This window comes from Marmota flaviventris, chromosome 12, assembly GCF_047511675.1.
Source record: "Marmota flaviventris isolate mMarFla1 chromosome 12, mMarFla1.hap1, whole genome shotgun sequence".
Classification (NCBI taxonomy): Eukaryota; Metazoa; Chordata; class Mammalia; order Rodentia; family Sciuridae; genus Marmota; species Marmota flaviventris.
In genome coordinates this window covers 82,574,331-82,589,766 of record NC_092509.1, presented here as the reverse complement: position 1 = coordinate 82,589,766, position 15,436 = coordinate 82,574,331, and the positions used below count along the sequence as shown (strand labels likewise).

Genomic DNA, 15,436 nt, shown 5'->3' with positions numbered 1-15,436 from the left:
CACTACCACTGGAAATACTTTCTGAGGAAGCTACATAACTTTCAAGATGTTAAATATTTCATGCGATAGTTACCATGTTGGACTGTGTGTGTGTATAAGGTCCATTTCAATTGAAAAACAGAAAAAGAAAATATCAAATACTATAATGTATGGGACTAATTTATACTCTGTGAATTAAAGACAAGTTACAGGGAGTTCTAAACTAAAATTTGAAAAGCTCTCATTCCCAAGTTGAATTTCTCTTCATTGATAAATTTTTAGCCTTTCCTATCTCACATACCATATATATTTCATAGTTACTTGACTAATTATCACCCCCCACTACAAATGTAAGTTCCTTGAGTTCAGAGATCATCGCATGTTTAGTTTACTGTAAACTAAGGACAGAGCAGCATAGTGCCTAGCATGCATAGGTCTTCAGTAAATATTTATTGAATAAATGAATACTTGCAAGCTTACTATAGGTATTACCTACTTAAGTGGAAATGATGAGGAATGTATATTGTGTGACTGAAACTTTTTCTGACATTTTCAATTACAGAAGGCCTTACGACCGGATATGGGCTATAATACATTAGCCAACTTTCGAATAGAAAAGAAGATTGGTCGTGGACAATTTAGTGAAGTGTATAGAGCAGCCTGTCTGTTGGATGGAGTGGCAGTAGCCTTAAAAAAAGTACAGGTAAGAGGATTTTAATTATAGGGTTACCCTATGAGACACAGAGAAAAGTATTTCTGGAATGATTGGGTAAATGACATCCTAAGATGAGAATGCTAGCGAAGAATGAATATTGCATTTTAAAAGCTTGAATTGAGAGTAATAGTAGAAATTAACTTTTGGTTTTAACATTACTTCTAAACATTTGGCGGCATTGTTCGCTAGAATCAAGCAATTGACTGGAGTGATCTTGGGAAAGCTTTCACAACTTTACATTTCAGGGTGTCACCATCCTTCTACTTGGACACTGAATTCTTAGCTGAAGTTCTCATCTGTGGGTGTCAGTAGAAAACTAGATTCACAAAGTATATTGCTTAAAATTAATAAGTGGCAGTCACACTACACTGTCAATAACTGGAAAGAGAATAAGTGAACTTTATTAAAGGATTAACATCTGACTTAACATTTCATATTGTGTTAGTATCGTTTGAAATCAGTTTTGTTGTTCAGTCTAGACCGTATTCTTTTTCAAGTTCATTTATCTTTGTCCACTTCCTCTTGCCAAGTCCTTTCCTAACCCAAGAATGTTTTAGTCCCACTGAATCCTAGTTCCTGGAATGTTCACTTGGCCAGAGCTCTGCCAAGTTTTGCTGGCCTACTGAGATCCTCTGCCCTAGAAAGTACAAGTACTTCCTTAGACTGTGTATGACATCATGCAGTTTTATTTCCCTGTTTCCATTACTTATTGTTCACCTCTGCCATAGGCTTTTCATTCTTCTGTGCAACCCTTATGTCTTTCCTCTGTAGACCTTTGAAACCTAAATATCTTATGTAAGTTGTTGAAGCAATCAAACATTCCAGAAATAAATGGTTTTATTTATATTTTAAAAATGAAATATTTTTGGAAGATTTTCTTATATGTGTTATATATAAATTATAATAAAGATGCAGTCACATTTACAAACCAGCTTAATATTTTCATTCTGTTTGTCACTCTTCCCTCAGAGGTAAGCTTTTCCTGAATTTACTGACTGGATCACTCCTTTTCCTTTATAATTTTTAATTTATCTCTAGAAATTTCCCAACTGAAATGTTTACTTTTTTGGTTTATACTTCATTCTTACAAAGTTCCATTTTACACAAACACACCCCCATTACAAAACGTGATTTTTCACATGGTACCACGTGTCTACAGTTAATCCATGTTGGGATACATGGCTATAGTATAAATTACTCTTGTTAATTGCTGTTTACATGGCTGTTTTTTTTGTATCATAAACAATATTTCTAGGGTTTCTTAGTCTCTCCTGGTATACACATACAAGAATTTGTCATTTTGGAGATAGGCCATGCATGTGTCCCATAAGTTAGTGGCAAGTTTTCTATAGTTAACTTTCTCATGAGCAGTGTATAAGTATTGGAATCTCTCTGCTAACATGTCACTTAGAGCTTAGGAAAACAAATTTTAGAATGCAGATATTAATACTTATAAAGATGACTTTATTAAAAAGGTGATGTTTTTCTCCTTCACAAAAGTAAGCTTTGATTCATTTTTTTTGGTGTAATAAATGGTTATTGTATTTATTTGAGTAGTGAGGGAAATTTAAAAAAAACCTAGTGCTTTTGTTTCTACCCTTCAGGGCAAAAAGTCAATCTGGAACAATTACATGCTAAACTCTATAGCATGGATAGATTCCTAATTTAAATGAGAGTTGACAGAATGGAGATGTCAATTTGAGTGGTTGGATTTGGTGGAATGGGAACTTAAGCCAGGCTATAAATGTGAGATTTCACTGTGAAGAGTGCAGACACTGTTGGAACAGAAGGCAAATAAGAACTTACTATAGATTCTCAAGTTATAATCCTCAGAAGTCATTATTTGCAAAATACAGAATACCCTAGAGTGAAGATAACTACCCATTTGCCAGAGGATGACTGGAAGGAGACACATCTACTTGGAGGTTCAGGGTTTCTTCTCTCCCTTCTCCAACTTTAAAAGATTCTGAGTGTGGAACAAAAGGACTCAGTTTTGTCTCAAGCCTAATTTTTTTTTAAATCACATAACATGGTTATTAGAAATAGAGAAGGGATGAAGGATGAACAACAGCTCTTCTAGTGTAAGGGTCCCGTGAAACGTCGGAGAAAGAGACCACCAAGTGACCACTCATGCATTTGGCAGAAGGGGATTTATTGAACCAGCATGCTGGGGCTCCGTGCCCACTCAAGAAGGGAAAGCAGCCCAGAGCCCCGAGCAGGGGCTGAGCACTGCTTAAGTACACCTTTTGGGGAGGGCGGAGGGTTTTGTATACATCAGAACAAATCATCATGAGGCGCGGGAAAATTGAACAACTCCTCCTAAACATGATTAGCTCATTCATTGGCGGGAACAGGTCAGGCTGGAGTGATAGGTCATTTCTAAACGGGGTACACATTCAAACTGATTGGTTTTAGGGCCTAAAGGACTACGTGACGAGTTACACAGAGCCCTTCAGTTATTAAACAACCAAACAGCCAGGGGAAATGTTTACTGGGCGGTTCTAAGCATTCTCTTAACAGCTACAGAAATGTCAGGTTTTGCAGGTAGCATAGAAACCTAACAATACCTAATCCTTCACATTTTAACTCAGACCTTGCAGCTTAGAAACTATACAACACCCGGACTTTTACGCTTTAACTTCAATTTCTTTTACCCTTACACTAGGTCTCTTACGGTGCCATCTGAGCTGTTTCTCCTTGTCTATACTTCGCTTCATATTTATCAATTTTGAAGAGGGATGAGTGAATTTGCACAATTGCATTTTCATTCAGGCTTAGATTTCCCCTTAGACTGCCTCCATTTTGTTCTGATAAACCTCACATTGCTCTGGGAGATTGCAGATAATCTCTTGACTTCTGTCATTCCTTTCCTCTTAAAGAGCTGACATTATGGTATCTTTGGGTTTAAAATATAACTCATTATCAACAGAAATGTTGTTTTAGAGCTCTATGTACCTCCTTTTAAATTAGGAAACGATGTCTTATGCCTTGGTGAGGAGAAATTTATTTGCATTTCAGACATGTTATTGATTCTCATTATGTATCACACTTGTGTGAGCAAAAAAGTCATCTCTGCAGCTTAAATTAAATACTTTTAAAGTACCATTAAGCAGATATTTTAAATTCATAAAGAGCCAAACACTGAATTCACGTTTATTATTATTATTTTAAGGCTACATTACTTGTCTGTAGAGTGATTTCTACTGTCCAAGCTCTGCTAGAATCCTTCCTGAGTACTTCTGTGGGGTTCATATGTAATGCGTTGCTTTTGTCATTGATTTCTTTGGTTAGAAATCTTTCCTTTCACATATTTTTTGTTGGTGTGTTATAGTTGGACATAATGGTGGGAGTTGTTATATATTTGTACAGACACACAATAAAACAATGAGTTGGCCAATATCATTGCCTAGTATTTCCCCTTTCTGTGACCCCCTTGTCCTTTACTTCTACTCTACAGATCAATGAAACAACAATCCAGATTGCTCAGCTTAGCTCTTAAGGCCCTTCTTTATCACCCACCCTCCAGTTCACTTATTCATGGCTTTGAAAAAAGAATTGTTGGGGGTTTTAGCCACCCCCCCAATTCCCTCCTGACCTGTGGGAGAGATTGGGGGAGCACACCCCGACCAGGACAGGCCAAGAAAGGTAAAGGTTGACTGGCCGCCCACACTCAGCCCTCCCTCCCTGGAGGACAATCAGACACGCCAGGGAGAACTGTCAAAGCAGGATCTCGTTTAATGAGAAAACATACATAGCTAATATAATGTACAGGAGCCAATCAGGGTAAAGTTCAGCAGGGTGGGGAGACTTCACATCTACACCCATCCTGCAGGCAGTAATGGGAGACATGAGCTGTCCTTGAGGGCAGAAGGGTTCTGAGCCTATCCTAGAGTTGGTCCCATTCTTCATCACAACCCGTGGCAATGCCTTCTGGCTAATTGCTAGATATTCTCTTAGCCACCTGTGGCCCCAGGACTGCGAAGCGAGTAGCAGCCAGCAAGTTAAGTTTCCTCTTCTCTGATGCATCATGCCCTACAAAGAATGATAAGGTTTTTTTTTTTTTTTTTTTTTTTTAACAGGATTGCCTTTTACCTGTATGTGGAGAAAAGTGTGTGTGTACTGAACTGATATTACTACTTTGAAATTATAAAGATCTGAGAGCTGGCTGTACATGGCAGCAGTAACCAATCTTTCCTATCATGGTTCATTTGCAAAAAAAAAAAAAAAAAAAAAATCAGATGGAGCCTTAACTGATGTAACAATTTGAAATCCCATAGCCAGATTTTTCTTCCCTCTCAACCTGCCTGCCATCTTCAGTTCATTCCCGTGTTTATTGATCACTTAGTGTGCAAGTCATTTAGAATACTAAGATAAACATAATTGGACTCCATGGAATTTTGATGGTGATACAGTTCTAAAACCAGTAGATGGGCATTTTGGAGAATGACCTTGAGTACAGGTAGGAGTAGGGAAAAGTCTTCACACAGGTGAGGGGGGATGGAGGGATATGAAACTTCAGTACTTCATTTTGGAAGATTATCAAAGGTGTTTAGATCTACCTACAATCTCTATTTTGTAATACTTAGCTCATTGACTAGGGTTGTACAATAGGAAGTGGTTTTTATTAATCAAATGACATGGTATGATACTAGTAAGAATTTGGGGTCTTACTGTAGCTTGGTTCTTTGACTATTGTTAATTTTTTAATACTAATAAAGGAGATGTTTTTATCCTTAGTTTCTCTTCGCTTACTATTAAGTTATATGTGCAAAATAGTGTCACTGTGCAAATCCTTTGTCGGTGAGATTGTTTTAAAATGAAAAGGTAAAATGTATACGTTTACTTACAAACACTATAATATATTGTCAAAATTGATCTTTTTGGTCTAAATGACCTCAAAACAAAGGAACTTATTTCTTGATGTCAGTGCTTCACTTTAATTTTTGACCTGATTCTGCAAGTTTGCATGTAATTAAAAACCTGTGAACAAAGATGGCTTCTTCCGTAGGGTCATGGCATAATTTTACTGTGTTCATAACCTCTGTAGCCTTAGTCTTTCAGTGTGTATTGTGATTAAAAAAAACCTGCAAGATGATTTTAGTAATGACAGCAGAATGCATTACAATTCATATTACACATACAGAGCAAATTTTTAATCTCTGGTCATATACAAAGTGTATTCACACCAATTTGTCTTCATATGTACTTTGGATAATGATGTCCATTATATTCCACCATCATTTCTAACTCTGTGCCCCCTCTGCCCTATTGAGAGTTTGTCTATTTCTCCCATGTTCCCTCTCCCACTATGAATCAGCCTCCTTCTACCAGAGAAAGCATTTGTTTTTTTGGGGGGGGAATGGCTAACTTCACTTAGGATTATCTTCTGTACTTCCATCCATTTACCTGCAAATGCCATGATTTTATTCTTTTATTGCTGAGTTATATTCCATCATGTATGTATGCTTTTTTAAATCCTAGGGCATCTAGGTTGGTTCTACAGTTTAGCTATTGGGAATTGTGCTGCTATAAACATTGTGGCTGTGTCCCTGTAGTATGGTGTTTTAATATGAGTGTTAGTGGGGAAAAAGGTATTCATACACTGCTAGTGGGACTGCAAATTGGTGCAGCCAATATGGAAATTCCTTGGAAAATCGGGAATGGAGCCACCATTTGACTCAGTGTCAAAAAAGCTCCAAGGTAAGAGCTATCATTCAATGTATAGATTTCCATCAAACTTCCAGTTCCTTTTGGAATAAATATTAAGGACCATTTGTAAGAATAACCCGTAAATGCCATTTAGGAAAATTAGAAAACAGTGTACTAGAAAAGATGACTCAGGCTTTTATCCCAAAAGTTAACTTATCTTTACTTGCAGTCTTATTAAAATTTGTCTTCCTGAATGATTATCCACATTTGGGATCCACAGTGCATTTTTATACATGTCATAAATAGCTGTTAAAATGTTTAAATGATTCAGTGGACATCGACAAAATAACTTATTCCTTTCAGAATTAATTTTTTCATCAATGACACCTTAGCATTATTACTATGTTAATGCAAATTTTGACTGGGCTTTTCTGAAAATTTTTAATTAAAAACTCTTCTAGTGTCAAGGCCCAGTGAATACATATAACTGAAGTAATTATACTCAACTTTTTATTATGTTTATTTGAGGACCTATCTGACGCTATGCACACCACTAGGGTCTCAATAATTGCGATCAACATTTTTCAAAGGAGGAGACAGGTTAAATAATGATAGCCATAAAGGAAATGACCAGCATGTGGTATTAGACTCACATAAAGAAGGGCATCTTTGAATGAAAAGGCTTTCTTGAGATAGAGAACAAAGTGTCACTCATCTGAGAAGTTGTAGAAAAGGTAAAGGCTCTGAAGAATAGGATACATTTAAAATACACGGAGAACAGATTTGTGATTTCAGTCAATAAGGTAAGAAAGAGGTAGAAGAAGCATGGGGTTATAGAGCTAAAAAGGGAACCAGTTTTGTATGCAGGTTATGAAGAGTGCTTATACATGTTGCTGTAAAGGTAAAGAACAGTCGGTGAAGCAGGCGAGTTATAAGATGGTATTTTTTAAGGATTGCCACAGGATGCTGTGTAGAAAATGGAGTTGTCTCTTTGATATAGAAGAATGAGGCTACAAATTGCTAACTAAAAAAACTTTAAGCAGCTTAATATTAGTATGAATGGGAATTAGATTTTCAAAAATGTATACATTCTACAAAACAAGTAATCTTACAGCTTCAATGGTGGAGGCAGGCTTGAAGCAACAGTGTACTTGACTTTTTTCTGCCAGTATTACTTCAGTTACGGTTCTTCAGTGTGCCTTGCCTTGTCTCCGACATTCCCACTTTCCTCACAACCTTTTTCAATGTCAGGTGCTTCTTTTGTCATAAAGTGGACATGATACTCATTTTCTTTCCATCTTGCTTTCCACCACCACTTCATGTTTTTCACCCTTGTCCGTCACTTGGCACTACTTCAGTTTTCATACTCATTTTTTTCCCATCCATTGGCATTTCTGGCATCCCGTTGACTCTACTGAGACAAGGTCATGTTCTTTCTACCTCCCTAACTCCGTAGTACTAGGTCCACCCTCTCATCCCATCATGGCCTCTTGTACTTCACCTGTTCCAAGTTCGCAAAATCCCGTAACTACAGTTCCCAGCTCTCCCCTTTCCTTTCCAACCAAAATTGCTCCTTAACTTCATCCTGCCTCCCAGCTGCTATTACCATATTCTTCAGACCTTTTCATGGAGATCTGATTTCACTTCATAAGTCTTATGGATCCTTGTCAGTTATTTGAGCAACTGCCAAAATGTTTGCTCACTTTAGAATCCCCCATATTGATTTATCTCTACAAATTGAATCTGTTTACATGTAATAATTTTTCGGTCCCATAGCTTAAAGTACTTGCTTTTCTTAGAAACCGAACTCTTGTACTTTCTACTTGAATATATTCTAATCACAATGTAAGAAAACTCCAAAGGCAGAGGATATAGGATTATTAGGTTGACTAGAATGTTAAAAACCACTACCCTGAAAGAAAACTATTACAGCCTCAGCCCATATCAATTTGTGCTGAGTGGACTCATGTACTCTTGGACAGATGAGCCTTGCTAACCAGTGTGCTTGCATGACTGCATAGCTGTAGGAATCCTTCCTTCTTTAACGTTATGCTGGATGAAATCTTTCTCTGCTTTGTTTTTCCTACCCACTGTTGCTCCATTTCTCACATCAGCTTTCCTCATTTACCTGAACATGATCAATTCACTTTTACTGTTATCCCTATGGAATCTGTTGCTTCTGTACCTGTAACTTCTTAAAACTTGGCTCTCCTAACTCTCTAGATGTCCTTTTTGTTTCCTTCAAAAGCATCTTTCTACTCATGATTTTAGATTTTTTTTTCTTGTACCTACATTCTCAGTTTCCAGTGTACCACTAGCTGATGGCTTTTTGATGTTTGGCCCCAACCGTGACTAAGCTTTGTTGAGCTTCAGACTTTCACAAAATATGAATAACATTAATTTCACAATAAATTTATAAAAACCTGTTGAACCGCTTTCAGTTAAATCACTACATACTACACTTTTGAATTAAGACATCCACTTAGAACAGAGGGTTTTTAATAGTTAGAGAATAATTATTGACACAACCAGGTATTTAGTTCTGTACCACCATTATGCAGGTCTTTGAAGAGCCCATAAGAAATTGAGCCCTTTTAATCTCTAGTTTGGACACATGAGTGACTTGGCTGAGAAAGGTAGGTTCATGAAAACTAGGGGTTGGAGTGAGGACAGTTTCTGAAGAATGCCTTTATACTCGGGGAGGTGGACACTTTTAAAGTATTCGGCGATTGTTTTGTTTAGTGATTGTGGTCCTTCTGCCATAGATTTTCTAACTCCTTCACTCATCTTCTACCACTCCAAAGAAATGGGCTTCAGAAGGAAAAGTCTTTGCCTACCCGTCAGTTAGGAAGAGTACCAGAAATTTGCATTCAGTTAATAAATGAAAACTACTACAGCTTATATAAACTCGTGCTGAGTGGGCTCATGTTATGTCTTCTTGGACAGATGAGCCCTGATAACTAGTATGCTTAACAAATGCACTCTTCCATGTGAAATGGTAAGTTTCTCCATCTTCCTCCCTCACCGTCCGCAAAGGCTGGGGAGGATCTGTGAGACCATTGAGGATTTTAAATAGACGGATAGAAAATTAGTACAACACTATGTATAGTTAAGAGGGATGTGAATAGTGGGAACAACAGACAGCCATGTTCCAGGGTGAGAGCAGAACGGGGAAAAGGCTGGGCTGCTGAATTCAGGCCCTAGAAACTGGTAAGGCCAAGAGGATTTTTTTTTTTTTAGCTTTCCATATCTTTCACACCTATTTAAGATGACATATACAGGTATTGTCAAACTCGTAGGCACATCACTCCCCTCCCCGTTTTTAAGTTGACTTTATACTGTATTATGATTCACACTACACACAGCACAACTTTTTATATCTGGTTGTACAAAGTTACACCATTTGTCATACATGTGTTAAGTAGTAGCACCTTCTTCACACTTTATGTGTTCTAATAATTTGATACATGCTCTTTTAAAGACTTTTTTTTGTAGTTATAGATGGACAGAATGCCTTTATTTTTGTGTGGTGCTGAGGATAGAACCCAGTACCTCACACATGCTAGGCGAGTGCTCCACCACAGAGCCACAACTCTAGTCCTTGATACACGCCTTTTTAAAAGATGTTTGTTACTTGGTAGACTTTTTCCTTTTTAAAATATCTAGTGTTAACCTTCTCAGTTTCATTAGGTACAAGTGATTTGGCAAAATTTGAAGAAATTTTTAAAAAGTGATTCAAACAGTACCAAGAATTTATCAGCCAATACTTGAATAACCACAACTCAAGCTTGGAAATCCAAAGAAACTTTGGTAGACCTGAAAGTCTTACTCAAGATTGTAGAATTACACACACAATATGCACAAAGTGCAGGCTTTTTATGCATTTTAATATTGTACATGAATTCAGTAGCTTTGAATTTGGGAATGACTTCATCTAAAGATTCAGTATTTTGTCTTGAGTGGTTTGGCTATTAGAAAAAATAAGGTAAATACTTATGAACTTCTCATTAAAGGAATTTATAAATGTGATTGGATCAAATTAGTTTTGCCTTAACTATGCCTGCAATGTATAGTTCTAGTGTTTTGAGGTATGACTTTTATTATTGAACTCCATTAAAACTGGAAACAAGATTTGTAATTACCATGAATACATCTTGGTATTTTCTAATTAAAGTTTACTAACACTCTTATTCCATCTTATTTTTTCTTTACACAAATTCAATTTCCCAGTAATTAATGTCTTTGTGATATCTCCACGTTTGCGATTTTCCTTTATCTGAATCACTAGTGCCAGCTTTTTGAACCTTCTTGCTTCCCAGCATATTGGGTTATGTCAAATCCTTGGTGACTAGTAGTTTTTAAGAATGGCATCAACATTCTTGATTTGGCCAGGATCAGTTATTTTTCTTGACATTTTGAGTTTTATGCACAAGCAGTCTCTGTTCACATTTCATACATACAGGTCGCATCAAGTTTAAGTTTTTCTGGGTGTGTTACTGTTTGGTGGACTTCTTATATAGTAGCAACATCACTTTTACGGGATGAATGACTTTTGTATATGAAATTATTAAATGTGAAACTTACTCCTTTGTGTTTGGTACCAGGGGTGCTGAACCACTGAGTCATATCCCCAGCAACCCCTGCCTTTTTTTAAATTGAGACGGGATCTTGCTACATTACTGAGGCTTGCTTTTGAACTCTGGATATTCCTGCCTCAGCCTCCCAAGCCACTTGGATTACAGGTGTGCACCACCACACCCAGCTAAGCTTATTCCTTTAGTGAAGAACCCTACCAGGTGTGCTTTAACACTTCATTCCCCAGTTAAAAATGTGGAAAGATTTAAAAATGAACAAAAAGTGTCATATGTCCAAAGAGGATGTACAAAAGTATGAAAAGATGCTTAACTGCCCCGCAAAACTAATGAAATGATGAGAACTCTAGTCAGTCTACCATGCTGTAAAATATTAGAATTTATTACTCATGTAGTATTTTGGTATGTATCATGCCTTTTTAACACCTAGTGACCATTGTTCTACTCTACTATGTAGATTTTTAAAAATGAAATATTAGAAGCTTGTGCATCTTTGAATATTAAAAAATGATATCCAGCAAGTTACCTGTTAGAATAAGTTTATATAATTATTATGTTTACTTTCATGCATAAGATACCTATTACTCCTGGCTGGTTAGAATCCTGTTCTTTCCAGCATTATTATTATATCTTCTCCATGTGAGAGTTCCTTCTTTAGCTTTCTGATGTTACACTTAACATATACAACCAATACTGAAACGTGTAAAGGCTTCACATCTGTCTGGACCATTGGAGCTGAAAAAACCTGGCTTCAAGTCCTTGTTCTGGTACTTAATGGATGTATGACTATAAGTATGTTATTTAACCTCTGAGTCTCCATCTCTGTCTTGGAGCCAGCACTACGTCTAATAATGTTGTGGTAAAGAGTAAAAGCCACACATATGTGGAGAGATCAGTACTCACTGGTTGGTGTCCTTTCATTCCTTCCCTAACCAAGAAGACTTGGTGTGTACTACTTTCGAGTTATGCACGTACTTTTCCTGGTGCATATTGATTTTAATTAGAAAAACTTGATCAAGCTGTTGACTAAAAATCTAATATTTTCAATTAGTTTGCACTACTGACTTATTGGTTCTTTTTACAGTATATTGCCTTGTTTTCAGATACACAAAATAATTGTATTAATTCTGTATTCACATTAGATCAATATTTCTTGACCTTTAATTATAATCTTTCAAGGGGCTTTTAAACAGATTTTTCCTAATGATGCCTCCCTGCCACTAAAAAAAAATCATGGTCTAAATACTGTGTGTATGTGTATATCTCTCTGCTTTAGACTTAAGAGTAACATTTTGTCACTTAAAAGACCAATTTTTACCCACAAGCAATATCACCCCATAAATAATGCATGCATATCAACCTTGGTGCCCTTGAAGGGATAAAGAATATGCAATATATGTACACAGTGGAACATTAGCCATATTTTGCTTATGTGCTGGTAAATAGCAGGATAGTCTCCAGTTATATCTAAGTGAAATAAGCCAGTCCCAAAAAACAAAAAATTGTCTTCTCTGATATGTGGAAGCTAGTCCAAAATAAGGGGGGGTGGGAAGGGGTGGGGATTCCATCAAAATAGTAGATAGCAGGGGGGACAGGATAAGGGACCAACAGTGGAATGGATCTGACCTAACTTTCCTATGTACTTACATTTGACCTTGAGATTCACTGTGGTATATTCATATATCCACGAGATACTGGTTTTAAAAAACTACATACCAGATCAATAGAGTAGAGGGAAGGGAAATTTCTACTGAACAATGGATGTTAGTAGTTTTCCAATATTGCCTCTTTAAATCACAGGTATTTAAATTGGAGCAATTGCTATGAAATGTGTAGAAAATATTACTCCAGCTTTCTTTCCTGTATGAACTCTTGCAATTATCAAATTACATGATTGTTACTTACATACTTGGGACCAGATGTTAAGTGTAGTTTGGTCTAATTAACAATATTTAGTTTTTTGTCAAAATCTAACAATTTTCTTCCCACAAAGTTGGTAACAAAAGTATATATAATAAAGATATGTATTAGAAAATGAAAATTCGGGACTGCTATCAGATGAGAAAAAGAAATTTGGGGATGTGAATTGTCTTTGGCATATATTCCCACACTCACTTTGGATCACTGGGAATACTTATTTGAACCTTTTCCAAATACCTATTTGTACCTTTCTATAACCTGACCCTGTCATTTAAATACAGTGCTGTTGTCGCTAGGTGAGTTAAATGCTTAATTCAGTACTGAAGTATTGTAATAACACTACTCTTCCCACCCTCACTGTTTGTGCCCTGCTACACAAGGAAAACTACGATGTTGAAGAGTTACTTTGTAGTTTCTCTAAGGGAAAATAAATCTCTTCCATCAGTTTGCTATGTTCTCCTAAATTCATTCTTTACTTCTACATTAGAAACTGCAAAAGTCAGCTGGGAGCTTCGAGCCCGAGATCCTAAGTAACTAAGCTGTGGCCATTGGTGCCTGGAGCCAGGCTTGGGCTCCAGGTATGTGTTCTCAAAGGGAAGGTGAACTCTGCTGCGTTTCTTCTCAGGGGCTGTCTGGGTCACATACTTGATGGTGGGAACCAGAGAAGACATTTGGACATGCATTGGAGCTCAGAACTGACAGTGATGCAGTCACAAAACAGGACTCAAAGTCTCTGCCAACTCTCATCTCCAGATTACTTTTATGTAGAGAAGAAAATTGTCATTTTGAGAAAAAAAAATCTACATATTACATGTTGACATCTGTTCAAACTGTTTTAGTTGGATAACAAATTCTATTTGCTCAATGAACTGTGTGACCTTTGGTCAGTCTCCTTTATCTTGTGAAAAAATGGCAAAACTAATGTCTTTATAAGGATTAAATAAGGTAGCTTACGTAATATATTTAACACATTAACTGATCAGTGTACATTGATTATTTTATTATCTTAGTGATCATAGCATTTATTCTGTTCACTTGAACTTGAGACCTGAATGTCAAAAGATGTCTAGCTGTTCTAGTTTTATTACTGACTGCCTTTTGAGGGAAGCTTTAGTAACAGAACATAAAGCACTTCTAGTTCGTCACTGAGTAAAGACGTTTTTTGTGTTCATGTAATTATGCGTAGAGTACTATAATGAATTTATATTATAGGTTGAACCATAGTTTTGTTAAATAATTCTGTATTTTATTTTTAGATATTTGATTTAATGGATGCCAAAGCACGTGCTGATTGCATCAAAGAAATCGATCTCCTTAAGGTAAATAATAAACTGTGGACTACTTTGAGCATAACTGAATGTTGATAAAAGTGATTGAAACGTCAGACTTCTAAGCAAAAAGTTTTTTTAGATTTGTTAAAATGTCAGCATATAGAAACGTAGTGATCTTCTGGATTTATTGTAAAATAATTTAATCAGAACCTTTGGAATCGCCCTTTCAAAATAGGGAATAGATTATTGAGCATAAAACCATAAAGACATTGTTTCTGGGTCTTTGCAACTAGACATATTTTAAAGGTTAGGCAATATAAATGCATTTTAGTACTTCAAGATGTGTCATATTGAGAATATGGAGTAATCCAAAGGTTTATACATTTTAAAGTAACATTTTAAAATCTTTTTCCAGATTTACAATGGGTGAATATAAAGAGCATGTCAGAAACTCATTTTAGTATTTCATCTACTTAATCAGTGCAGATCCACTGAAGTCTGTCATATTTCCTAGTGAAGTTTCTTAAGGCTGCGGATTAACTAGAATGTTTTTTTATACAGCCATTGTGTTAGTGCCTTAAACAGGTGTACTTTATCCAAAAATAAGTCAAAACCATGCTTTTTGACTCTTGCGTTGGTTGTAGTTATTTCTTGGCCCATAAAGTAACCACTTAAACCTCTGTACACTTTCGTTATACAAACAATATTCTGGAAAATATGAAGAAAATCACTTTTTGGTACTAGGGCTTGAACTGTGGGCTACTTGACCACTGAGCCACATCCCCAGCCTTATTTTTGGATTTTATTTAGAGATAGGATCTCACTGAGTTGCCTAGTGCATTGCTTTTGCTGAGGCTGGCTTTGAAGTTGCAATCCTCCTGCCTCAGTCTCCTAAGTCACTGGGATTACAGCCGTGAGCCACCATACCTGACTTATCTCTTGTTAACCCATGACAAATCATTTCTCAAAATTAACTTAGTTCAAGATTGACTGAACCAAAAGATTAAAAGTGTATGTAGACTGATCCATATATGAAGTTATATTTTTCTTATGGATGATTTTGTGAATCAACTCACATGGGTTAGTTCTATAAATTTATATTATTTGAAGTAATAGTGATATTAAGATAGTGTAGTATCTACTGGTACACACTAGTTTTTTGTTTTGGTGCTGGCTACAGTTACATTAGGACCAGCCCCAACTTCAAAATAGGATTAAGAAATACTTTATTTACTACTAAATGCTCTTAATAACAGTTTTCATTTTGAAGATATAATTTTTGGCAATAGGTTATTAATTTCTGCCCTTCA

At 36.3% G+C, this 15,436-nt stretch overlaps 1 protein-coding gene across 2 annotated transcripts in view; it reads left to right on the top strand.

The window, feature by feature from the left end:
- Positions 1–15,436, top strand: part of Nek7 (NIMA related kinase 7) — a 134,715-nt gene that overhangs the window by 75,931 nt on the left and 43,348 nt on the right. For both annotated transcript variants that reach the window (XM_071600199.1, XM_027945680.2), the window contains exons 3-4: positions 542–682; positions 14,112–14,174. In XM_071600199.1, coding sequence (XP_071456300.1) covers positions 542–682; positions 14,112–14,174 — 204 coding nt within the window. The remainder of the gene's footprint in view (positions 1–541; positions 683–14,111; positions 14,175–15,436) is intronic.